The sequence below is a fragment of the Galeopterus variegatus genome, unplaced genomic scaffold (assembly GCF_000696425.1).
Source record: "Galeopterus variegatus unplaced genomic scaffold, G_variegatus-3.0.2 Scaffold203, whole genome shotgun sequence".
In the NCBI taxonomy this organism is placed as follows: Eukaryota; Metazoa; Chordata; class Mammalia; order Dermoptera; family Cynocephalidae; genus Galeopterus; species Galeopterus variegatus.
In genome coordinates this window covers 404,409-431,614 of record NW_007726314.1, presented here as the reverse complement: position 1 = coordinate 431,614, position 27,206 = coordinate 404,409, and the positions used below count along the sequence as shown (strand labels likewise).

Below are 27,206 nucleotides of genomic sequence, written 5' to 3'. Positions count from 1 at the left end.
GGGACCTCGCCCGGAAGCAGCCCTGGGGCGGAAGCCCGGCCGGGCACATTGGGCCCTCCTCCCAACCTGCCCCGGGCTCGTGCCCGCCCACCCGAAAGTGGGTGAAAGGTCGGCGGTTTTGGAGCTGTAGCTGCGGCAGCAGAGCTTGGACCTCTGGGGAACTGACAGACTGGCAGACGGACTGGCAGACGGACATGGCAGACCAGCCGAAGCCTATCAGCCCGCTCAAGAACCTGCTGGCTGGCGGCTTTGGCGGCATATGCCTGGTGTTGGTAGGGCACCCTCTGGACACGGTCAAGGTGCGGGGAAGCTGGGGCGGGGGTTGGGAGAGGGAGCCGGTGCGGGCAGCGGAAAGCAGCGTTTCCTGCGAGGCGCGGCCCTCGGACAGAAGTAGGGCCCCTGTGAGATTACGTGAGAAGTCTAGAGAATCTCTTTTTCAGGGATGGGGGAAAGCGGGAAGGGGGGAGGGGAATGATGGGAGAAACTGTACCTCGCGCCCCGAAGAGCCAAATGGCATAAAGTGAGCAGCCTCTAACTGCCTATCAGGAGCTGCGATTTAAAGTCTCTGTCCTGCAGTCTCTCCTGATCCTGCGCCCCTTATTTGGGGTGGGAAAGAAAAAGTGCCTCCCCAAAGCTCTGATTTCAGCCAACCCAACCTTATCATCAAGGTTTACAGGTCCTCTGTAAAGCCCGCCCCAGGAAGACAACTAAAGACAGAGGTACGTTTATTCTGGAGATGTCATTTGACATATTCCCCTGGGGCCAGAGTGAACCATCTCCATATCTTTTGCACTTTTCCCGACCCAGGGAGGGACTTGGCCATCTTCAGCCTGTCACCCAATAGTAGCCCGCGTAGCCTCCTGGACAGAGGCATCCCTGTGGACAGCAATGACGTCTTCCGTGACTGAGTCCCTTCCAAAGAAAGCAGGTGACCAGCTTTGGGCAGGGCCAGACTGATCCTCACAACTCCCAGGTGAGGAAGCCATGGTCAGACTGAGGCTCTGGGAGGAAGGAAAGTCATCAGGGCTTGTTCCCTGGTCTTCCTCACATCATGCCTCACCTCTTCCCCTTGCAATACTTTCAGCAAGGCCTTTTTGGAGATAAAAGTCCATGCCTTGGGGCCTAGCATTTGAAGCTTCATGCTAGTTTTCTAACCTTATACTGGACACAGACTTGAAGGAAATTGACAGGTCATAGCCAGGGTGGGTCTGTGAGAAACAGACATGAGTCTTATAGGATTGGAAGCCTATATGTGGGGGCTTGTTAGAATGTTGGATCTGGTTTCCTCCATAGGGAAATAGTTTTGTGAGCATTTCCTCCTGGCAGTCTTGAGCAGCAGGTTCTTTGCTGCCTTTCTTCCAATAGAGGAGCTGCCCTGAGGTAGAGCTCATACTGGGGTCATTCTGTAGCAAGACCAATCATTAAAGCAGTTGTACTGGTTAGTGTATTGTGCAACATGAAATCAGATGTTTATTCAGTTGATGGTAATTACTGTGTGTGTTAGCGCTTCCTAGACAGTGATGCTTTTCCAAGCATCACTGTCTAGTAAGGGACAATTGTCTGGTCTCTCCTCCTACTCTTGATCCATGTAGGCAGAGATCTTGTTAGTTCTAAGCATCTGGGGCCTCTCCTTAAAGAAAAACAAAAGCCTTATTTGCTATCTTATACAAATGTTGCTCCTACTTCCATATCCTGTCTTTCCCAGGAAGAGCCCAATAACCTCTGTACTGAAGTATAAATGACTGAAAATGCTCACTGGTATCTTCAATAACTAGAAAGCGTTTTTTTTTTTTTTTTTCGCTTAAACCCAAAACCGCAAATTGCTGACTGCTATCCTTTTGGCTTCAGAGATCTGGGTGGGCTCTAATCAAAGCCTGACCTTGAGGCACTTTCAGAGGTCCAGGGCAACTGAGCTGTGGCCCATGTGTCCTGACAAGCCAAGAGCAGCAACACTTCAGAGTTAAAGCTTGGTAAGACTCTATGTAAGGTGGTATTAGGGCATGCATTGAAGGGCTGGCTGAGTTCTAACTGAAGGAGTATGGAGACTCAGACTCAGATTGAGGGCAGAAGTGAAGGTGGGAGTGGGCTAGCAAGTGGGGGTCAGGTTGTAAAATAAGAACAGCTGTGAAGGACTTTAATATTCTTGTTGGTTTGGATGGCAGATTTCATGATGAGACAGGTATAAGATTTGTACAAAATCACAAAAAGGTATCAGTCAAAAGTTTGATCCAATTATCTCTCTCTCTCAACTAACTGAGGGAGGTTGTGTCTGACCATGCAGGATCTGAAAACCAATATAAGGGATTTTGGGTGTAAAGCAGTAGTAGTGTTGGCTGGTTAGCTTACTCAGTAGTGCATGATACTAACACCAAGGTCAGAGGTCCGGATCTCCATACTGGCCAGCTGCCAAAAAAATAAAAATAAAGATAAAAAATAAATAAACGAAGCAGTAGTAGCCTCTGAACATTTCTACTGTCGTGTTCCATAAACCCCTCAGACTTCCATGTCATCTCTGTTGCCTAGAGAGTGACGTCCTTAGTGTAGCGTGCAAGGCCCTAACAAATACAAAAATGAAAGATTCTAAAGGAATAAAAGAACAACATGCTGAAAATGCTGTTTTGGAAAGGTTAGTGTTATGACAACCTTAAGAAGGATTTGGAAGCAGATAAAACAGCCAGGAAAAAGACTATAGAAGTAACTGGGTATATCCGTTATCTATGACATTATAACAACTTACCCCAAAACTTAGTGTCTTAAAACAATAGGGCCGAGCCCGAGGTGCACTCGGGAGAGTGCGGCACTGGGAGCGCAGCAGCACTCCCACCGCGGGTTCAGATCCTATATAGGGATGACCGGTGTGCTCACAGCACTCACTGGCTGAGCACGGTGCGGCTGGTCTCAAAAAGGACAAAAAACAAACAAACAAAAACCAATAAACAAGGCTGTCTGATTAGCTCATTTGCTGGTAACACCAAGGACAAGGGTTCTGATCCCTGTACAGGCCAGCTGCCAAAAAATAAAAATAAATATAAAACAACAATAAACATTGATTAACTCTTACAGTCTTTGTGAGCCCAGATTTTGGGAGCAGCTTAGGTGGGTGGTCTGGCTGAGGGTTTCTCATGAGGTTGCAGTCAACATGTTGGCTGGCATTTAGAATATATAAAGAATACTTTCAACTCAATAATAAAAAGACAAATAATCCAATTAAAAAATGGGCAATGGATCTGAATAGACATTTCTCCAAAGAAGATATATATGGCCAATAAGCACATGAAAAAATATTCAGCATCATTATCCATCATGGAAATGCAAATCAGAATCACAATGAGATACTACCTCACACCCACTACGATGGCTATAATCTAAAGACAGAAAATAACAAGTGTTGATGAGGATGTGGAGAAATTGGAACTCATATACTGCTGGTGGGAATGTAAAATGGTGAAACCACTTTGGAAAACAGTCTGGAAGTTCCTTAAAAGGTTAAAACAGAGTTAACATATGACCCAGACATTCTACTTGTAGATAAATACCTGTGGTGATTAATTTTATGTGTCAGTTTGACTGGGCCATAGGGTACCCAGATATTTGGTCACACATTATTTCTAGGTGTGTCTGTGAGGGTGTTTTTGGGTATTAACATTTGAATCGGTAGACTGAATAAGTCAGATTGCCCTCCCTAATGTGGGTGGGCCTCATCCAATCAGTTGAAGGCCTGAATAGAACAAAAGGCTGACCCTCTTGTGAGAGGGAACTCCTGCTGCCTGACTGCTTGAATTGGGACATCAGTCTTTTCCTCTCTTCAGACTCAAACTGAGTCATTATCTCAGTTTGAAACATTAGGGGATGCTCACTTGGGAGAGTGTGGTGCTGATAACACCAAGGCCACAGGTTTGGATCCCTATATAGGGATGGCCAGTTAGCTCACTTGGGAGAGCCTGGTGCTGACAGCACCAAGTCAAGGGTTAAGATCCCCTTACTGGTCATCTTAAAAAAAAAAAAAGAAACATTAGCTCTTCTTGAGTCTCAAGTTTGCTGAATGCAGATCTTGGAACTTCTCAGCCTCCATAATTACATGAGCCAATTCTTTATAATAAATCTCTTGATATCTGCACTGTATATACATGTTTCTCTGAGGAACCCTGACCAATACAGTACCGAAGATAGTTGAAAACATGGACACAAGTGTTTATAGCAGCAGTATTAGTAATAATCAAAAAGTGGAAAAAACACAAATGTCCGTCTGCTGAGGAATGGATATAAGAAATGTGGTATATTTATATAACAGGGCATTATTTTCCAATAAAAAGGAATGAAGTACTAAGGAAATGAAAGAGAAGTCTGAATTCAGCAGGTTAGGTGAATGCTTAACACTTGTACTCAGGTGCAGATTTCTATTTTCCATTTGGCAGGCAGTGAGGCCATTGCTGCTGACAAGTAGTTTGGACTCTGGGAAGTGATACTATTTTTTTTTTCCTGGTTGGCAGCTGGCTGATACAGGGAACCAAACCCTTGACGTTGGTGTTACAAGGCTGCACTCTAACCAACTGAGCTAACTGGCCAACCCGAAGGGAAGTGACACTACGTTTTTTTTTTGAGGTGACACTATTTTTTTTTTTTGTCTTTTTCGTGACCGGTAAGGGGATTGCAACCCTTGGTGTGGTGTTGCTTGCACCGTGCTCAGCTAGTGAGTGCACCGGTCATCCCTATAGAGGATCCGAACCCGCGGCGAGAGCGATGCTGTGCTCCCAGCGCTGCACCCTCCCGAGTGCGCCACAGGGCCGGCCCGAGATGACACTATTTTAACTTCTGCTTTCAGGTCCGACTGCAGACACAGCCACCAAGTTTGCCTGGACAGCCTCCCCTGTACTCTGGGACCACTGACTGCTTCCGGAAAACTCTTATTAGAGAGGTATGGTATCTGTTGCTGGTCATTCTTACTCAGAGGAACACATTTATCACTCTCCACCCCACCTCAGAGTGATAAGGTAACTTTACCTGGTTCTGCTGACCACAGTTGCAATTTCCTGTCTCCTGCTTTGGAGTCTTTAATAGTTCCACCTACTGTTTTATACAGATGACTGAAGCTAATAAGATGGTTCTCTCGGTTGGCCGGTTAGCTTAGTTGGTTAGAACATAGCCCTGTAATACCAAGGTCAAATAAAACCAAAACCAAAACTGAAAAAATGGTTCTCTCTTTTGGAAGGTGTGATTTAGACTACAGGGAATTATGAGGGATAATTGGAGAAGTGAAATGGAAGAAAATGCATACATTGACCTATCAGTTGGACAGGGATCCATGTTAGAAGTATATGTAAAGTCTGGAGGAAAAGTCAGCCAGGCTTAGAATCACTGAGAGAGGCCAGCAGAGTCTCCAAACCCATATACAGGGACATTAAATTGGTTTGGAGTTATTTGATTATATAATTTTTTCAGAATTTTTTATAGTGAAAACATATTTTTATTTATTTATTTATTTATTTATTATGGGTGCATATTTAAAAAATTATTAGCATGTTCATTGTTACAAATCAAACTTATTTATTCTGCTACTTATACAATCTTCCCCCTCCATAGATTAAGGGGCTGGCCGTTTAGCTCAGTTGGTAAGAGCATGGTGTTGGTAACACCAAGGCCTAGAGTTCAGATCCACTTACTGTACAGCCACCAAAAAAATAAAAATAACCATAGATTTGTTCTCTCCATCTGACAGATTAACTGTTCCTCTGTTGGTTTGTTGCCTAGATGATCTGTCCAGTCCTGAGAAAGGTGTGATCAAGTCCTCCGCTACTATCGTAAATTAGATGCTTCTTTTATTAATCTGTAGTGTGCTTTGTAGAGAGAGAAGACCTCTTCTTCTTTTTTTTTTTTTTTGTCTCTGCTGGTGCCTCTCCTTGTGTCAATGAAGTTGAGAGTCTGGCATGCCATCTTCATGTTGGCTGTGACTGCTGCATAGAGACTAGCTGCTTTTGCAGTTGCCATGGCAATTGCGGTGACTATAGTGGGCTACCCATGTGGAAATAGTGTTTTTAGTATGTTCTTTACCTGGTTGAAGCTGGGTTCAGCTTCCCCTGGCTTCATGCCTCAGGACCCTGGTGGGGCCTGGGGCAGTGGAGGCAGCTTGCTTAGTTGTGCCTGGGTTCAACTTCCCCAGCTCCATGCCTTTATAAGATGTTGTTGCAGAGCAGTTGGGGGAAGGAGGAGAGGGAAGGGAGAAAGGAATAGGGTGGGAAAAGGAGGAAGGAAGGGGAGTGTGATTGAGGCCTGTGGCAACCCCCTCATTCTGGCAGGGGAGACCAGGGGGCTTTTAGCAGTGTCTCAGTTGTTGCTGGACTGAATGCAGAAGTATGGGGGTGTGGTTGAAGCCTTTGGACCCCCATCACCCTGGCTCAGGAGCCCAGAGTGCTTCCGGGTGGCTCAGTGGTTGTCACTGGGCCGGTCATGGATGTCAGGGGAGTGTGGCTGAGGCTCTTGGCCCTCCACTGCCCTGACTTAGGAGCCTTGGGCATTTTCTGCAGTGACTTGGTGGTTGTTGCTGGGCTCGTTGCAGATGTCGGGGGGCAGGGGGCGGTATGGCTGAGACCCTGGGTCCTCCCCGCTCCCTGGCTTGGGAACCCAGGGGCGTTTGTGGTCCTTCTAAGTTTTATAGGTGTTCTTTGGTGGTGTTAGACCTTTACTAGTTAATATCAAACTTTGTCTCTGATCTATGGGTATTTTGTTTTTCCTTTCAGTTCTGTGTTGGATTATTTGCTATTCCCACCACTTAAACTCTGCATTGGAGTTAATTTGCTGTCCTTTGCTTACTTCTAAAATGGAGGAACTTCCTATGGGGACCAGCACTTGAGCCCTGTAGATGAGCTAAGCTAAATTGCCTGACTGCTGCTGATTCCCTGGGGAAGGCTTTTTGTGCAGCTCAGGTTTTAATTGTTTACCTTGTATATACTTCCAGGTCTTGTGAGGTGTGGTACATCCTGGTTGTGTGGAAACTCTGGTCTGGGCCTGAGTCTTTTCAGCAAACTGTATCCCTGCAGTTCTATATTCCTGACCAGTCTCCACTGAGTTGTCCTGTGCTGATTGGAGGGCAGATCAGCTGTCCATGCTGTGCCCCATTGTTCCCCCAGTGGGCCTGTCTCCCCTACTGTCTGCACTCCAAATACTTCCTATGGGACAGGCTGTGCACCGGTCCCTTGTGGACTCACTGGTTTCTGAGTCTCTTTTTTTTGTTGTCTGTGGCTCCTCACTCCTATGTGGGTCCATGGAACCCTGTTACTGGTCTTGCTGGCCTGGGGGCCACTCTCTTCTCCTGTGCCACCTCCAAGCAACTTCATATGAAGGGCACAGCTGCAGCTTTTGCCAGCTCTTGCTCCATGTGCTTACCAGCTCCAGCCTTGAAGCGGGCAGGACTCAAAATGGTGGGAGCAGTCCTTTCTGTCTCTCATCGTGGCTTCGTCTGCCTGCATGCACTCCGCAGGTCTTGCCTCCTCTTCCTCTGAGCTCTAGCAGCCCAAGCTTGGCTGTTGTTGCTTTTTAATAGTTGTAAATTGGTTGATTTGTGGGAGAGAGTGACGCTGGGGACTATCTATTCCGCCGTCTTGACCAGAAACCAAATGTGATATTTTATTTTATTTTATTTTATTTTATTTTATTTTATTTTATTTTTAAAAAAAGATGACCAGTAAGGGGATTGTAACCCTTGACTTGGTATTGTCAGTACCACACTGTCCCAAGTGAGCTAAGTGTCCATTCCTGTACAGGGATCCGAACCCATGGCCTTAGTGTTGTCAGCACCACACTCTCCCAAGTGAGCCACGGGCTGGCCCCAAATATGATATTTTAAAAAAAGCATTTGGGCCGGCCAGGTGGCGCACTGCTACAGTGCGCCGCTTGGGAGTGCGGCGGCGCTCCCGCTGAGGGTTCGGATCCCACATACAGACCGGTTCCCGCTCACTGGCTGAGCGAGGCGCGGGGGCAACACCGAGGGTTGCAATCCCGTTGCCGGTCCCGGTCCGGTACAGGCGTGACACTGAGGGTTGCGGTCCGTTGCCGGACACGAAAAAACACAAAAAGGAAAAATAAATAAATAAATAAAAATAAAAAAAACATTAAATATTTATTACTCACTTCATTAGCACATATGTAAAAATACCTTGTTGAGAACTTTTTTTTCCTTTGCTTCCTAAAACTTAATTCTCGTATGAAAAAATTCTATTAAATATATGGGCTTTATTAAATATACAGAAACTGAGAAGTAGGTGTCACTTCGATAAAAAGAGGGTGCTGGTTAGTGATGGACTCATCCTTGGAGAAGTCAAACCCAGGGTTCCTGTAGAACTCAGGTGTGGGAGGAAGATCTTTTTTTGTTTTCTTTTATTTTCGGAGGCTGGCCTGTATAGGGATCGAACCCTGGACCTTTGTGTTAACACCACCAGGCTCTAACCAACTGAGCTAACCTGCCAGCCCAAGATCTTGTGGTGGAGCCCACCCAACCCCCCACGAGTGAGGTGGTGTTGCCCTTTCTTCTTTAAGGCCCTCCTTCTTACATCTCTGATACCCAGGGTGGAGTCTGATGAGTGTTTGATGAAGGCTATAGGCTTCAGGTCTGCTCAGAATCCTCTGCCCTTATGGAAGGGAGGCAGGTTTATGTGCCTCTTGGTCAGCAAATTTTTTTTTGTTTTTTGTTTGATTTTTGGTAGCTGGCTGGTACAGGGATCTGAATCCTTGACCTTGGTGTATAATATCATGCTATAACCAACTGAGCTAACTGGCTAGCCCCCCACAAATATTATTAAACACCTGTCTAGGGGCTGGTCAGTGTTCTGGGTGCTAGGGGCCTGCCTGGTGAGAATGACTTGTACAAACCCAATTCGTTGCTGAGTTGAATAGGCTTCCTTAGTTCATGTTTGTGCATATCCCTGATTCTTGCTGTACCAGACTGAGCTCTCTGCTTTCTGGAACTGCCAGGCAACTAGTGTCTACATTGTGCTGCATGGAGCTGGGTGGGCCATTATAGGGAAAGGAAGACTAGGTGAGTTGTCAGGAGTCATGGGCTTGTCCCCTCAGGACCTGGTCATCCTTCTCAACCCACATGGGGATCTGTGGGAGGGGCTTCGAGAGCAATTTGTCTTGTGCTGCTTTTGTAGATCCTCCTCAGATCTCTGTCCTCTTCATATTTACTGCCTCTGCACTTTGTCCTTAGGGAATCCACCTATAGCCTATGGCAGTGTTAGGCCTTTGCAGGATCCAGGCAAAGGGCTGATAGGTACAGTTGTGCCCTTTTGGTTCTGGAAGAAGATGTGGATGCCCAGGGTCTTCAGTGACGCATGTTCTCCAGTCTGGGTCTGTGGAGCCCTCCCAGTGTGCGGCCCCACCCTGATTCTCCTGCTGCTCTCTCAAGGAGCAACTTTAACATTTTTTTGTGTTTTTTTAATTTCTAAATTTTTTGGTAAATTTCTTCTACGTTATGTATTTGTTTTTAAAAGTATTTATTATTTTGTATTAAAGTGATACAGGCACTCTTACTGAAAAGCCAGGCGTGGTGGCATGCACCTGTAGTCTCAGCTACTCAGGAGGCTGAGGCTGGGGGATCACTTGAGCCCAGGAATTCTTGACTGTAGTGTGCTATGTTGATCAGATGTCTGCACTAAGTTTGGCATCAATATGGTGACCTCCCAGGAGTGGGGGACCACCAGGTTGCCTAAGGAGGGGTGAAATGGCCCAGGTAGGAAACGGATCAAGTCTGTTTGTTACTGAAAGGCTTATAACAAAGTCATGGAGTGATCTTTATCTCCTTCCCTCATTCTCTAGAGGCAACTGCTTTCAGCTCTTTCAGTTTATGTAGTTTCTACCTGTCTACATAACACGCTTACTACTATATTTTATACATTTTTTATGTGTTTTAGCTCACTCTTTGTGGTAATTATTTTAATTCTTAACACTCCTTATCCCTCTTTCTGCCTGCCTCTTTGTGTGGTTTAATCCAATTCACTATTTTCATGATTATAGCTTTATATATATTTTTTCTCTCAATAAAGTAATGTATTATGATGTGCACTTCATTCCTTGTGCAACTTTTTGTTTCCCCTGGGTTGGATTAATAATTATATCAAAGAGTCTGGCCAGTTAGCTGAGTTGATTAGAGCATGGTGGTGATAACACCAAGGTTCAGGGTTTGATCCCTGTACTGGTCAGCTGCCAAAAACAAAAAACAAAAACAAAATCATATCTTTTTTCTTTTTTTTCCTATTTTGTTTTTCAAAATCACATCTTAATACCTGGAAAACATAACAATTTCTTAGTCACCTGTAATCTCACCCCAAGGAAGTCAGATCATATGGTAATCCTGTTTTGTAGTCTGCTTTCTCTTCTTTTTTTTGTGGCTGTCCAGTATGGGGATCCAAACTCTTTTCTTCGGTTTTATCAGCACCATGCTTTGTGTGAGCTATCTGGCCAGTTCCTTCTCATGTTACAATGTGATTTCATGGCTGTGTGATAGTCCATTGATGGGTTTCCCATAATTTATCTCCTATTTGGCAGCTTTTAGGTTTGTTCCAAAATTTTGTTACCTTATAAATGCCTGATGTATTTCTTTTATATCTCTGAATATTTTCTTGGAATAAATTTCTAGATAGATAATTTCTGGGTAAAAGCATGTTGCAAGATTGCTTTCCAGAATGAAAACTGTTTCCAGTTTCTCCAGCAGTGCGTAGGAGGACAATTACTTCTGATAAATGTGGGGGGTTTCTTCCTTTTAAAAGCTCTCCTTGCTTGGAGAAGAGGTGATGGAAGCCACAGGTTAGAGGACACATTGCTTCCCTGTTTCAGTGGTGTAAAGGTGGTAGTGTCTGTAAACAGCTTCTGCTTCTGTGATTCCTTGCAGGGCGTCACAGGGCTATACCGGGGCATGACCACTCCTATCATCGGGGTCACCCCCATGTTCGCTGTGTGCTTCTTTGGGTTTGGTTTGGGGAAGAAACTACAACAGAAATGCCCAGAGGATGTGCTCACGTGAGTACTTACTTACAGGCCTGGAGATCTTGGTGATGTGACATGACATGATGTGGCAGACAGGCAATGGCTGGCTGTCCCCTGAGCCCCCAAGGCTGACTCCTGGGACTTCCACCTGAGCTTCCTTTGCCCTGTGAATGAGAAGGAAAAAAAGGCCCTCCCCTGCCCCCTTACGAGGTTGTCATAATTTCTTCTATGAAGTAGTATCAGTTACTGGGGAGATTAGTAATACCAACCCCATGGGGCTGTTGGGAGGTCTGAATGCTAAAATGTGTGTAAAATGTTGTGAGCAATACCTGGTGCTGCAGTAACGACAGCAGCAGCCTTGTTTTTCATCATCTGGTTGACAGAAGAGAAGATTCCAACTTCTGTTTTACTTCATTTTTACAACAGGATTAAAATATGATTATAAATATATTGATTTTACTGTTAAAGTGAAATAAGTTGATGTGTTTCCTTTTAATAAATTGTAAGAAGTTGGATTTGGGCATAAAGACACAGCTGAATCAGAATTGTAGCAGAATTTATAAAGTAGTTATACCTAGAACTTGACTTTTGTGTGAAATCTGATTTATTTGTGGCTGGGCTTCTCAGTCCAAGTACTTATTTTTTCTTACAAAACCATCCTCTTTGCTGGGATTGCCTCTGTCCTCAGTGGTTAGTCACAAGGGCTTGCTATTGTTTTTTGTTTTCAATGCAGCTACCCTCAACTGTTTGCAGCTGGAATGTTATCTGGTGTATTCACCACAGGAATCATGGCCCCTGGAGAACGCATCAAGTGCTTGTTACAGGTAAGATTGTGATCTGGGGAATGGCAGTAGTTTTTTCCATTCAGTGTACAATTTTGTGTGCATGTTTATGTCCTTTCACCCTTTATAATGGATACATGTCAGGTGTGCAAAACAGTTTCAAGGTTCTCAGGAACTTGGAAGCAATCGTAGTAGAATCAAGAACCAGGACAGTGTAAAAAACCAACCAAAATGTCACATCTGTGATGCGTCAGCCTAGACCTAGCCACCCTTATTAGCAGCCACTTCAGGAACTCTGAAAGGTGAGTCATGTCTCATCAGAGGTAAAAGGGAGGCTCCTCCTGGCCCAAGATGTCCTGTGTCTCTATCAATTGCCCAACGGCTCAGTGCCCTTGAAGTGTACTCAGTTTCTATAATTTTGTGATTTAAAGAATGTTATATAATTGAAATCATACACTTTGTAAATTTTTCAGATTGGCTTTTTTAAATCAGCATACTTTTCTAGAGATTCATTCAGATTGTTGTTATGTATGAATAGTTCATCCATTTGTATTGTTGAGTAGTAATCACGGTACGGATGTATCACAGTTTAGCCATTCATACACTGAAGGACATCTGTGTTGTTTCTAGTTTGGGGCTATTATGAATAAAGATGCTATAAACATTTGTATGCAGAGATTTTTGTGAGAAAATAAATCTTCATTTCTCTGGGATAAATGCCCAGGAGTGCTATTACTGGGTTGTACGGAGTTGCATCTTTAGTTTTTTGTTATTGTTGTCGTTTTTTAATATATTGAATTTGTCTGGAAGCATGTTTAGTGTTTAAAGGAGCTACCCAACTATTTTCCAGAGTGGCTATACCATTTTACCCTCCCAGCAACATATTAGTGATCTAGTTTCTCTGCATGCATCCTCAAAAACATTTGCTGTTCTCTATTTTTTTATATTTTAGTAATTCTGATAGGTGTGTAGTGATACCTTTTTTTTTTTTTGTCTTTTTCGTGACCAGTAAAGGGATCGCAACCCTTGGTTTGGTGTCGCCCACACAGCACTCAGCCAGTGAGCGCGTCGCCCACACAGCACTCAGCCAGTGAGCGCACCGGCCATCCCTATATAGGATCCGAATCCTATATAGGATCCGAATCCGCGGCGGGAGTGTCGCTATTCCCAGCGCAGCACTCTCCCGAGTGCACCACGGGGTTGGCCCGATACCTTGTTGTTTTAATTTGTATTTCCCTAATAGCTAAAGATGTTGAACACTTTTTCATGTGCTTATTTGCCATCCATATATTCTCTTTGTTGAAATGTCTGTTCATGTGATTAATCTATTTTCTCACTGAATTTTTTTTTATTGATGAGTTTTGAGAATCCCTTATATATTCTAGATACTAGTTTTTGTCAGATATGTGGTTTGTAAATGTTTTTTCCCAGTCTGTAACTTGTCTTTTCCTCTTATTAATAGGGTCTTTTGCAGAGCAAATATTTTTAATTTTCATGAAGTCCAATTTATTAAGTTTCCTTTTATGGATTGGGCTGTGGGTGTTAAGTCTAAGATCCTGAAGATTTTCTCCTATGTTTTTTTCTACATGTTTTATTTATAGTTTTTTTTTTTTTTTTTTTTTCGTGACCGGCAACGGATCGCAACCCTCAGTGTTGCGCCCGTACTGGACCGGGACCCGCTACGGGATCGCAACCCTTGGTGTTGCCCCCACTCCTCGCTCAGCCAGTGAGCGGCCGGTCTGTATGTGGGATCCGAACCCTTGGCGGGAGCGCCGCCGTGCTTCCCAAGCGGCTCACTGTAGCAGTGCGCCACCAGGCCGGCCCCTTTATTTATAGTTTTATGTTTTACATTTAAGTCAGTGACCCCACTTTGAGTTAATTTTTGTATAATGTATGAGAATTAGGTCAGAGTTCTATTTCTTTTTTCTTTTGCCTGTAATGTCCTTTTGTACCACTACCATTTGTTGAAAAGACTATCTTTCTTCCGTTGAATTGTGTTCGCACCTGTTCAAAATCAATTGAGCATATTTATGTGGTTCTATTTATGGGTTCTCTATTCTATTCCATTGATTTATGTTTTTATCCTTCCACCCGTACCAAACAGTCTTGATTACTGTGGCATATAATAAGTAGACTGATTTCTCCTACTTGATTCTGTCTTTTTTTTTTTCCTTTTTGTCTTTTTTCGTGACCGGTAATGGGATCGCAACCCTCAGTGTCGCTCCCGTACCGCGACTGGCAACGGGATCGCAACCCTCGGTGTCGCGCCTGCACCGCGCTAAACCAGTGAGCTGACCGGTCTCTATATGGGATCCGAACCCTCGGCGGGAAGCGCCGCACTCTACTGAGTGCGCCACCGGGCCAGCCCTGATTCTGTCTTTTTAAGAAAAAAAAAAAAAAAAGTCCTAGCTATTCTAATTCCTTTGTCTTTCCATATAAATTTTAGGATAATTTAGAAAATTCAGAAAAATTTTGCTGAGATTTTGAATTTTGATAAAAATTATGTTAATTGTATAGATCAATTTGGGCAGAATTGACACTTTTATTATTTTGAGTCTTTCAATCCATGGACATAGTATGTCTCTTTGTATATTTAGAACTTTTATTTCTTTCATCAGCATTATGTAGTTTCCAGCATATAAGCCCTGTATGTGTTTTCCTATATTTCTAACCAAGTGGGTTTTTCTTTGCCTTGTAAAATGGTATTATAAATGATATTGTAATTTTAATTTGGTTGTTAACATGTTCATTGCTAGTTTATGGAAATACAATTGATTTTTTTTATGTTTATCTTGTATCCTGCAATGTTCCTGAACTCCCTTATTATTTCTATGATTTTTCTATATATTTATTTATTTATTTTTGGCAGCTGGCATGTGTAGGGATCTGAACCTGTGACCTTGGGGTTATAAGGCTGTACTCTAACCAACTGAGCTAACTGGTCACCCCTCTTTTTTTTTTAGATTTCTTGGGATTTCTTATATAGACAATGATATCATTTTCAAATAGTGACAGTTTTATTTCTTCATATCTGATCTATTTGCCTTTTTATTTTGTTATTTTACTGGCAAGAACTTCCAGTACTGTGTTGAATAACAGTGCTAAGAGTAGACATCTTTGCCTTGTTCCTGATATTATGGGGAAGTATTTACTCTTTAACTGTTAAATGTAATATTAGTTGTAATATTTTTTGTAGATGTTGTTTATCAAGTCAAGAAAGTTACCTTCTGTATTAATCCATTTCTGTTGCTTATAACAAAATACTTGGAACTGGGTACTTTGTGAGAAAATGAAATTTATTGCTTACAATTTCAGATGCTGGGAAGTCCAAAGTCCAGGGAACACGTTTGGTGAAGGTCTTCTTCAGTGGTGGCTTTACAGCAATGCAGGGGTCTCATATGGCAGAAAATGGCAGAGTAGGGAAAGAGAGCTAGCTCTTCTTGCCTGCTCCTTTTTTTTTTTTTTGTCCTTTTTGAGACTGGCTGCACCACGCTCAGCCAGTGAGCGCCGTGAGCGCACCGGTCATCCCTATATAGGATCCAAAGTGCTGCTGCTCTCCCAGCACCGCACTCTCCCGAGTGCGCCACGGGCTCGGCCCTTGCCTGCTCCTTTTAAAGCCCTCAGAACTATGCCCACCACCACCATTAAACCATCAACTTAATCACCTCATAAGGCCCCACCTTTCAATTACCATAATAGAATTTCCCACCCCCTCAACACTGTCATAGTGGGGGCCAAGTTTCCAATACCTGTGGGGGACACAATTTAAGCTTCAATGAGTTTGGGGGGGACATTCAATCCCCAGCACTCTCTATTCCTATTTTCCTTGGTTCTCTTTTTATTTTTTGGCAGCTGGCTGGTATAGGGATCGAACCCTGGACCTTGGTGTCACCACACTCTAACCAATTGAGCTAACCAGTCAGCCCCCGTTCCTATTTTTCTGAGAATTTTATTATGAATGACTTTTGTCAAATGCTTTTTCTACATCAATTGATATGATCACGTGATTTATCTTCTTTAACCTGTTAATATGGTAGATTACATTGATTGATTTTCAATTATTGAATCAGCTTTGCATTCATTGCTTGACTAAACCCCACAACTTGGTCATGGTGTATAATTCTTTATATATATGCTAAATTCTATTTGCTCATTTTTTTTATTACTTTTTTTTGTGTGTGTGTGGCTGACTAGTAGAGGAATTATTTGCTTATATTTTGTTAAGGATTTTTGCATCTATATTCATGAGGGATTTTAGTCCCTTTTTTTTCTCTATACTGTCTTTGTCTGGTTTTGGTATAAAATGAATTGAGAAATGTTCCCTCCTTTTCTATTTTCTGAGAGATATTGTGTAGAATTGGTGTTAATTCTTCTTTAAACATTTGGTAGAATTCTCCAGTGAAACTGTCTAGGCTTGGAGATTTTGGGTGGAAGAGTTTTTAAATTATGAATTCAGTTTTCTTAATAGTTATAGGGTGATTCAAATAATTTATTTCGTATTGGATGAGTTGTGGTAGTTTATGTTTTTTGTTTTTTATCTTAGTTGTCAAATTTGTGTGTGTAGAGTTATTTGTAGTCTTCCCTTGTTATCCTTTTGATGTCTGCAGGGTCTGCAGTGATATCTCCTGTTTTATTCCTGCTATTGATTATTTGTGACATTTCTCTTTTTTTTGTCAGTCTCACTAGGGGTTTGTCAATTTTATTATCTTTTCAAAGAAACAGCTCCTTGTTTCATTAATTTTTTCTATTGTTTTTCTGTTTCCAATTTTATTGGCTTTGATCTTCTCTTTTTCATTTCCTTCCTTCTTTTTTGGGTTTGTCTTGGTTTTCTTTTTCTAGGTTTTTGAGGTGAGAGCTTAGATTATTGATTTGAGGCTTTTTTTTTTTTTTCCTTTTCTTTCTTCTTTTTTTGGCAGCTTGCCAGTATCTCTTTTCTAATATAGGCAGTCAGTTCTATACATTTTCCTCTCAGCACTACTTTAGCTGTGTACCTCAAATTTTGATGTATTTTATTTTCATTTTCAGTCAGTTCAACATGTTTTTTATTTTGAGACTTTCTCTTTGGCCCATGGGTTTAGAAGAGTGTTGTCTAGTTTCCAAGTGTTTAGAGACTATTGATTACAATTTTGATTCCATTATGGTTAGAGAACATAGTCTGTATGATTTAAATTCTTTTAAATTAGTTGAAGTTTGTTTTATGGTCCTGGATATGGTCCATCTTGGTATATGTTCCATGGGCAGTTGAAAAGAATGTGTATTTTGCTGTTGTTTGGTGGAGTGTTCTATAAATGCCAGTTAGATTCTGCTGTTTGATGGTGGTGTTGAGCTCTTTCATCTTTTCTATTTTCTGGCTCATTGTTCTACCAGTCATTGATAGAGGGGTTTGAAATCTCCAACTATAATTGTGGGTTTGTCTGTTTCTCCTTTCCGTTATATCAGTTTTGCTTTACATAGTTTTAAACTTTTTTGTTTGGTACGTACACATTTAGAATTGCTATGTATTATTTTCCCTTTTATCATTCTATAATATCCCATATTTTTGTTTACCATATTCTTTTTTACTTCCCAATATTCCAAGGTTCTTTCTTTTATCGATTTCTTTATGTACAGAAACTTCTTTTAGCTATTCTTTTGGGGGTAGATCTGCTGGTGACAGATTCTTTTAGTTTTCCTTCATGTGAGAATGCCTGACTTCTCCTTTATTCCTGAAGGATATTTTCACTGGACATAGGATTCTGGTTGACAATTCTTTTCTTTCTCCACTTGAAAAATACTGTGCCACTTCTGCCCTCCCTTGTTTGTGCTGTCATTTGCGTTGTTTTTCTCCTATAAGTAAGGTGGTGGGGTTTTTTTTTTTTTTTTTTCTGGCTGTTCCTAAGAGTTTTTCTTTGTTTTTAGTTTCCAGAAGTTCAATTGAGATGTGTCTTAGCATAGACTTCTTTAGGTTTATTCTGTTTGGTGTTTTCTTAGCTGCTGCTATTATTTTTTTCCCCTCCCTTTGGTGGCTAGCCAGTATGGGGATCCAAATTTCTCAGCTTCTTGAACCTATAGGTTTATATTTTCCCAAATTTGGGAATTTTTCAGCAATTATTTCTTTGAGTTCTTTTTCAGTCCCTGCCCTCTTTTCTCCTCTTCTTCTGAGACTCTGAGGTCAGAAATATTAGGGTTTTTTTAATAATCCCACAGGTCCTTGAGGTTCTATTAATTTCATTTCAGTCTGTTTTCCCTCTGTTGTTCCGATGGACTAATTTCCATTGTTCTATCTTCCATTTCACTGATTTTCCCCCTCTCTTTCCTCTAGTCTGCTTTTGAGTAAACCATTCAGTGAACTTTTTATTTTGTTTATATTTTTCAATTCTAAAATATTTATTTGATTCTTCCTTATATCTTTTATTTCTCTGCTGAGACTATCTATTTCTTACCTGTGGTTTTCTATTTTTTGTGTTTCAAGTATGTCCATAATTGCTCATTAAAGAATTTTTATCATGCTGCCTTAAAATCTTTGTCAGATAATTCTAACATCACTGACGTCTTGGTGTTTGCATCTGTTGCTTGTCTTTTTTCTTTCAGTTTGAGATCTTCTTGGTTTTGAGTGTGGCAAGTGATTTTTCAATTGAGACCTGGATGTTTATGTATTATGATGAAACTCTGAATCTTATTTAAACTTTCTGTTTTAGCTGGCTTTCTCTGACATTTTTCCAGAAGGGAAGGGAAGAAGCAGCGTTATCACTGCTAGGTGGAGGTAGAAGTCTAGGTTCCCCATTCAGCCTGTGATGACTCCTTAGGTTGGGGCACTCCTTTTTACGGCTGGATGAGCATGGGAGTTCCAGTGTCTCCACTGACACCACAGGGCAGAAGGGTGTGGTTACTGGGGGATGAAAGCCCTAGTTCCCTACTTAGCCTTCTCTGACTCCACCCTGGCAGCATGTTGGGTGCTTCATTACAACCTCATGAGGGTGGAAGTCAAGGCTCCCCACTTAAGTCTTTGCTGGTGTGGATGGTGGAGGGGTCACCATTTTTTCTCTGGTGTTTGGCTGAAGTAGAGTGCTTAGTGTCTAAAAGTTTTCCATTTTTCTAGGCTGTCCCTTTCCTAGTCCTTTGTGTAGAGAATACCAGCTTTTGTTGGGGATTCTTTTTGGTCTGTGCCTGTTGGTATTTCTTTTTGGTCTGTGCCTGTTGGTGTTTCTGGGTTGCTAGCTTCTTCAGATCCATGTCTGAGATATATGAGGCAAAAAGAAAACCCAGAGAACTCATCACCAGGTCATTCCTGAAGTCCCAAGGTTCTTAGCTGGTTTGCCTTCTTCTCCTCAAACTTTCAGTGTTATTGTTTTCTTTTTAAAAAAAATTTATTTGGTGAGCAGCAGATCCCACCTCCAGATTCCCACCCACTCGCACTACCCAGAGTCATCTTATATTTGTTTTAAGAATAATGTCCAAGCTCAGTTGGTTAGAGTGTAGTATAACCAAGGTCAAGGGTTTGGATTCCCTTACTGGCCAGCTGCCAAAAAAGTAAAATAATAATGTCCAGAGGATTTTTTTTTTTTTTTTGTACTTAATAGGAGGAATAGGAAGAAGTATGAGGGGGTCTTCAAAAAGTTCATGGAAATATTTGTATTATTTTTTAATTCTATTTTTCCATGAACTTTTTGAAGTACCCTTGTATATCTGCTCTATCTTCCTAGAGGCAGAAGTCTGTATATTGATTTTTTTTTTTTAAAAGATGACCAGTAAGGGGACCTTAACCCTTGACTTGGTGTTGTCAGCACCACGCTCTCCGAAGTGAGCTAACCGGCCATCCCTATATAGGGATCCAAACCCGTGGCCTTGGTGTTATCAGCACCACACTCTCCCGAGTGAGCCGTGGGCTGGCCCTGGTATATTGATTTTGACCTAGGGAATATTTGCATTTGGTAGCCTTGTTTATCACTCTTTTCTCTTATTGTTTCTTATGTTTTATTTATGCCTGAAGTCCTTTTTGACTTCTAGATCAGACATTCACCTATGTATACTCTTCTTTTGTACTTTCCTACTTTTCTTGGTGACCACTTCATACTTCTCCACTCAAACCCCCATTCTGTCAGTGGATGGCCTGGCTTCTTACTTCACTGAGAAAACTGAAACCATCAGAAGAGGATTTTACCAGATGCCTTCTACCGTCTCTACCTACCTACCTTCTGCTGCATCCACAGCTGTCCTGCTTGACCCCAGGTTGCCTATTTATAAACTGGATCCCATCCTCTCTTGCTCAGCCACAGACATCATTTCAGTAATTCTTTTCTCTCTCCTTCAGCGTTAGTTTTTGCTCTCCACTGAATCATTCTCATCAGCAATAAAAGCATGGACATGCTTGTATTTTTCACCTTAAAAATACAGACTTCTCTCTACTCTATTTCCCACATCAATTTCTGTTCTTCATGACTTTGCTCCTCATATCAAACTCTTTGAAAAAAAAAAATTTTTTTTTCTCGCTGTCTCCAGTTCCTCTTCTCTAATTGTTATACCCACTCCAGTCTGGCTTTTGCCTCACAACTCCAACAAAAATGGTTTTGTTAAGGTCACTAGTGACTTTTACACTTAAGTCCAATGGTCAGTTCTTGGTCCTCATCTTTCTTGTTCCATCAGGAAACTGGTCATCCTCCCCCATCCCTCTTCCTTGAAGAGTATCTTCACTTAAGGCCTCTCTCTTGATTTTCCTCCTATCTACTTGGCTGCTCCTTCTCCATCTCCTTTATTAATTCATCATCTTTTTTTTTTTTTTTGCTTACTGGCTGGTACAGGGATCTGAACCCATGGCCTTGGTGTTATAAGGCTGTGCTCTAAACAACTGAGCTGAACTAACTGGCCAGCCCCCCATCATCATCTTCTTGATCTTTTTTTTTTTTCCTTTTTTTGTCTTTTTTCGTGACCGGCAACGGATCGCAACCCTCAGTGTCGCGCCCGTACCGGACCGGCAACGGGATCGCAACCCTCGGTGTTGCGCCCGCACCTCGCTCAGCCAGTGAGCGGCCGGTCTGTATGTGGAATCCGAACCCTCTGCGGGAGCGCCGCTGCACTCCCAAGCGGCGCACTGTAGCAGTGCGCCACCGGGCCGGCCCATCTTCTTGATCTTTTAATGTTCATGTGTACAAGGCTCAGTCTTGTTGTATTCATTTCCTTGATGTTTTCATCTTGTCTCATGACTTTTAGATACCATTTATATGCTGATGACTTTCAAATTTATATTTTCAACTCAGACTTTTCTTGAACTCTACACTAGTTTATCCAGCATTTGTACTTGGATGCTAATAGTCACTTCAAAGGTACCATGTGCAAAACTGAACTCCTGGTCTTCCCTAACACCTTCTCCACACACAACCTTCTCCAGATCAGTTGGTGGCAATATCGTCCTTCTAGTTATTCAGGCTTAAAACCCAGGAGTCCTCTGAGATTCTCCTCTTTCTCTCATTGTACAGATCCCATCTGTTGAACAGCTAAGTTGGCTTTCAAAATATCCTAAATCTGACCCTTCTTATCACCTCCATTGCAGTCACATTGCTTCAGGTCACCTTCATTGCTGTCCTGGATGGGTGTGAGGGCCTCCTTACTTATTTCCATGCTTACAGTCTTTACTGTACATAACAGTGAGAGGATTCTGTCAATATGTCATTTCCAAGCCCAATCCCCTGTGGCCCTGTACGTCAGTGTGAGTCAACTCCACCATCCTATGGTCACATGGGCATTTCTGTTGTTCCTCAGACATACCGGGTTCACATGCACCTGGATCATTTCGGGAAGTTATTTAAAAAACTATTGATACTTGATTGACATTATCTTAAATTTATTATTTTTAGAAAAAATTGGTGTTTTTCTAATTGAAAACTTTTCCCAACCAGAATTATGACTCTCTTTCTGTTCACTTCTTTTTTTACATTCCTCGGAGATGTTTTAGAGTTTTATGTATGCAAAGCCTATTGCTTGATGAGCATATATTTTATTGCTATTTATTTATTTATGTTTGGCAGCTGGGGATCCGAATATTGCTATTTCAAATGGGATCCTTTCCCATTATTTTTCAACTGGTTAATCCTGGTATATGAGAAAGTTATTTGGCTTTTATACTACATTTATTTTTTAAGTGTTTCTCCTTGGAACTGTTAAACCTGAACTCTCTTCCCAGCTTTAATCACTCTTTGGTTGATGCCCTGTGTGTTCTGATTCATCTTGGCTCTGCACTTGCTGTGGATCCTGCATGGAGCGCCTTTTCTCAGATATTTCCTGGGATTACCTCTGCCTGTCCTCAATCTCCTGGCTCTTAGGTCCTGGAGCCCCAGGGGTGGGGTGGGGGCCTGTCTCTGGTCGTCCTCTGGCTCTATGCAGGACCTCTGTCCAGGCATTTAGAGCTCTGAATGCAATTTCCTGTTCACCTTTTTCTAACCAAGCTTCATGACCAGTTAGGCTTGGAATAGAGTTGGTGCTCAATGGATATTTGTTGAAGGAATAAATGAATGACTAAAATATTTATCTCTTCTTTTCCAGACCTTCCAGGTAGCTTTATTGGGAATGCTCTTGTATTTGGGAGATTTCCTCAACTTGCTTTCCAACTTTTCTATTGATTTAATTTGTAGTCAGTGTGTGTGTATAATTTGTGATATTTTCACCTAGCTTTATTTCATAGTGTCTTCCTCAATATCACACATTCCAAATACTTACCAATTAGACAGTCAATTCTTTTCATTAGTCTAGTGCATAATGACCACTTTCATGCTCACTTGTAGTCTCCTGTAACCTGCTGGGTCTTTTGACTTTGATGTTGCTGTTTCTGACTTGATGACCCTCCCCTGCTCCCAGATTCAGGCTTCTTCAGGGGAATCCAAGTACACTGGTGCCATGGACTGTGCAAAGAAGCTGTACCAGGAGTCTGGGATCCGAGGCATCTATAAAGGGACTGTGCTCACCCTCATGCGAGGTAACCTTTGAGGCCCTCCACGTGAGATCACCTGGGGAGGTCACTTGAAGTAGATCTGCCACAGAGGATCTTACCTGGATCACCAGATTAGCCTTGGCACCATACATGCCTCAGCTCTGACAAGATGGCAATTTTTGTCCTGGGTTTTAGGCAGCCTCACCCCAGCTGGCATGGACACAGATGAGGCTGGGGGGACCTTCCATCCTTCTTCCTATGTGTCTTCGGGGGTGGTGGAAGTCATAATAGTGGTAGTTGGAGGGAAGTGGCAAGTAGATAGTAATAATGGCTGGATGGATGAGTGGAAAGAAAGAGTGACTTAGGGACGGGGGGATCTCCCTGGTTTTGAGAGGCATTTCCTGCTGGGGTGGCAATAGGAGAGGCAAAGACAGTCCCACTCTTGTCCTGAGATGGCAGCTTGGAAGAAGGCCAGATGCACTAGCTGTAGTTATAACTACTTGGAGTGGGCATGTCAGTGTTGATCATTCAGAGGGGACTTTAAAGATGAAATGATGTCATATGTGTTTGTACTTATTCATACTAGTGCTTGGCCCAGAGTAGCATCTGATAGCTGCAAAGTGATTATTGCAAATAGGATGTGACTGCTGAGGAACCTCTCCAGAAACCTTGAAGGGTCTAGTGCCAAGCTTAGCTCTTCTAAGTTCAGGAAGTCTGTAGGGATTTTTATATACTTTAATTCACCCTTCTTGCCACTGACAGATGTTCCAGCCAGTGGGATGTATTTTATGACATATGAGTGGCTGAAAAATATTTTCACTCCAGAGGGAAAGAGGTAAGGAGAACAGAAGAACTTAGAAGCCACTTTCCCCAGTCGTGGTTTGCCCTGTCCTGTGAGTTGGTCTGAAAGCAGAAGTGGGACTTATTCCTGACTACATGTTCACTTTCCTCTCATGGTTGTTGAGTTCCCACTAACACCTCTTACTCTGTGCCTCACCCAGTGGAGCAAGTGTTTGGAACAGATGCATTTAACCTCCTTCAAGGAGTGGCAGCTGCCATGTCTTGGGAGACATGGCCTTGGACCTCCTCTGTCTAGCTAGTTTTCCCTTTCTATAACTGCCCTGTCTGCCACAGGTGGGATTGTCTGAATGCCACTCCTATAGCCTTTGTGTGACTAGAGCTGTGGTTGGTGTTCTGCAGGGTCAGTGAGCTCAGTGTGCCTCGGATCCTGGTGGCTGGGGGCATTGCAGGGATCTTCAACTGGGCTGTGGCTATCCCCCCAGATGTGCTCAAGTCCCGCTTCCAGACTGGTGAGTAGAGGGTAGTGGATGAATGGAGATGGAGTGGGTTCCAGCACTGGCTACCCCTGGGACACAAAGCTCTTAAGGTCCTAGGGATACTCACTCTTCACGGCAGCACCCAGCCTCTGTCTGACCAACATTCCCCCTTACAGTCATTTGTGCTCTAGAAACCCTAGATTCATTTTCATGTCAGCCTAAACACAAAATAAGTGAGATAAGAAGACAAAGCCACTTCCCTCCCTGACATGAACAGCAGGGCAGCTTCGTTCTTCATCTCTCTTTTCCACTGTCTTGGCACCAGTAATCCAGACATTTGTGCGTTTGTCCTAAAGTGAACTGTATTGTGTATGGACTCGTCCCAGAAGACGTGCAGGGTGTCCTCTCCCTGGTGTTAGCCCTGACTCTGCAGAAAGACTTAAATACTAAATTATCCCCATGTGTATTGCCATGGTCTGGTCAGGAAGCTTCCTGAGGCCTTAAAAATTGGGTTCTGCCCCACAGCACCTCCTGGGAAATACCCTAATGGTTTCAGAGATGTGCTGAGGGAGCTGATCCGTGATGAAGGAGTCACTTCCTTGTACAAAGGGTTCAATGCAGTGATGATCCGAGCCTTCCCAGCTAATGCGGTGAGTAGCTGGCAGGGGTCATGCTTTCCATTCAGGGCTCAGAGCAGGGTGCAGTTGGCTGACTTTTGCTTGCTCCTGGGATTGGATTGGGTACTCACTTATCCTAAAACCCTACCCTCAGCTGAGCCTCCTTATTTGCTCCCTCTCCTGAAGCTGTCAGGTGGATTAGCCTTTGGAGGCTGACTTTTGCTTGCTCCTGGGATTGGATTGGGTACTCACTTATCCTAAAACCCTACTCTCAGCTGAGCCTCCTTATTTGCTCCCTCTCCTGAAGCTGTCAGGTGGATTAGCCTTTGGAGTTCTCTGAGGTGAGGGGCTTTGATTTCTTAATCTGGCCATCAGAAGTGGGCATTTGCAGGACATGCTTTTTTTTTTTTTCCTCTTAGGAATGAGAGTAGGGCTTGCTTCCTTGACCTGGGTTGGGAGTAGGGTTGGGGTGGGGGGGTTCTGGTCCTGACAGGACCAGCCAAGCATGGTACTGGGGTCGGTCTTTGAATAGTCATGCTCCTGCTGGCTTTTCTCTTCCTCCCAAACCTTTCTCAGGCCTGTTTCCTTGGCTTTGAAGTTGCCATGAAGTTCCTTAATTGGGCCACCCCCAACTTGTGAGGCTGAAGGCTCCTGGATGCTGAAAGCTGTCACCGAGGAGGAGCAGTGGGCAGGACAAGGCAGTCCTAAAGGGTGAGGGGAGGGGAATGGTGGGATCAGAGCTCTGTGCATGAACTTAATGAGACCATTGCCTTTATGACATCCTCTACCTTGTATGATTTGGTATGCCATTTTGAAATTTGAATTCACTCTTGTCAATGTAAGGGATCTCAAGAGGATTTGAAGATTAAATAAGTAGCTTCTAGACAAGACATCACCTGTGGCCAGAGTGCTACCTACCAGTTGACTGCTGGCCCTACTATACCCAAAATATTCCTTGCTAAAGAGGTAATATCAGCCTCTCACTGGATGCACTCTGCATGTTTTCAACCAGCTACCAAGGGGCTAGAGTCTTCTTCATTCCCTAGCCAGGAAAACCTACCTGATTTCCAGGGTGCCATCTAATCCTGGGCTGCCCATGGGAATGTGGACTTGAGGCCCACATCTGTCAGTCAGTCGAACTGGACTGAGCATATATGCCTAGGAACAGATAGCCTGTTAACTATTGGATTTTGATTTTTTTTCACACGTGCAAGTAATCAAAAATAAAACTAGAGTAGCCTAATTTCTCAGGAGTAGGTGGATAACCTTCCCTCCTACACAGTGAGGACAGTCCCAGCCTGCTGGCATGAGAAAGACCAGAGTGTAGGAAGGCCCTTTTTGCCTTTCTTTTCTCATGAGAGCGCCTTATTTTAACAAGAAACAATAAATGTTGTTTCTATTTTTGCATTGTGTTTTCTTTCTCTCTTTTGATTCTGGGACATTTCAGCAGACAGCCTGTGGCCTTTGGAGAGGCTGTCAGGGATCCTGTATTCTTCTCTGGCAGGCTTATGCAGGGGCTCTAGCAGGAGAAGGAGGAGGAAGTTTTGTCTGGCCCAGCCCCAGCTGTTTGGGGGAGGGTAGGTGGGGTGGGTGACTTGATTGGTAACTATTTACATAGCCTTCAGTGCAAGTCTGTCATGCAGATCCCCATAAGGCCCAGCCTGCAACCCATCCCTTCATTCATTCCCCTCCCTCTCCTGAGCCACACAGGTGTATGAGCTAACAGATGGAAAGTCAATTGTAAAAGGAATCTTTGGTATTCATGTGGACTTTGGGGTTGCCGTGTGATCTGATGTAGCCAGCCTGGCCTCATTAATGAAACATATGATGACATCCAGGTGCAGCCAGAAAAAGTGAGGCAGTTGGAGCAGTGTCACAAGCTAGACTTGCCTTGTCTGGTGGAGGGGAGGGTTGAAGTTACTGGAGCTGGGCTTTTCTCGCGTAGTTCTGCTGGCACTTCCTGCCTCGCTGCACCTGCATAGAGACCCTTGGATTTTGGCTTTAGAACCATTACTCTGATTAGCTCAATTGGTTGGAGCGTGGTACTGATAACACTGGGGTCAAGGGTTCAGATCCTCATACCAGCCAACTACCAAAAAAATAAAAATAAAATAAAAAAATCTGGGACTTGGGGTGTGGCTAACCTGTCAGGAAACTGAAGATTTGAGAGTTGAAGGAAGGAGGTTTTACTCCTGGTAAGTTATTTCTATGTTTGGTGGGGCTTTTTTTGTTTTTTGTTTTGGCAGCTGGCTGGTACTGGGGATCCAAACCCATGCCCCTGGTGTTATAAGGCTGTGCTCTAACCAGCAGATTATTTCTAGATGACCAGATAGGAATTATGGCCAAGTAGAAAATAACATTTTTTTAAAGATGAAAATTGTGTGTCTTCTGCCTGGGAAGATTAATTCAGTGTTAAGCCTGCCTTCTTTCATGCTGGAGGATATCTTTGTTTAATAACTCACTGATTTGGAGATGGTCATTGTAGGGAAAGTAAATATAACTGGTCAAGGTCCCTCAAGGGGTTTGGAATCTTGCCAAGCATTTGATGTAAATATGCACGTGTGCCCAGGTGTGCCTTGGTTGTCTAATGTAATTGCGTATGTGTGCCCAGGTGTCCTGGTTTATTGGATTTAAGTATAAAGGATGAATGGCTCTA

General features: G+C 43.1%; 1 protein-coding gene across 2 annotated transcripts; it reads left to right on the top strand.

Moving 5' to 3' along the window:
- Nucleotides 1–25,957, top strand: SLC25A20 (solute carrier family 25 (carnitine/acylcarnitine translocase), member 20). Of its 2 annotated transcripts, none has more exons than XM_008565759.1 (9): nucleotides 1–299; nucleotides 4,823–4,915; nucleotides 10,880–11,007; nucleotides 11,708–11,798; nucleotides 22,584–22,701; nucleotides 23,419–23,491; nucleotides 23,857–23,966; nucleotides 24,459–24,583; nucleotides 25,127–25,957. In XM_008565759.1, exons 1-9 carry the CDS (start codon nucleotides 195–197, stop codon nucleotides 25,187–25,189), a joined length of 906 nt encoding a protein of 301 aa, XP_008563981.1. In that variant the 5' UTR covers nucleotides 1–194; the 3' UTR covers nucleotides 25,190–25,957. The 2 variants fall into 2 exon arrangements, with proteins under 2 accessions (XP_008563981.1, XP_008563982.1); XM_008565760.1 differs by having other exon boundaries at nucleotides 110–272; nucleotides 25,127–25,955.
- The last annotated feature ends 1,249 nt before the right edge of the window (nucleotides 25,958–27,206 follow it).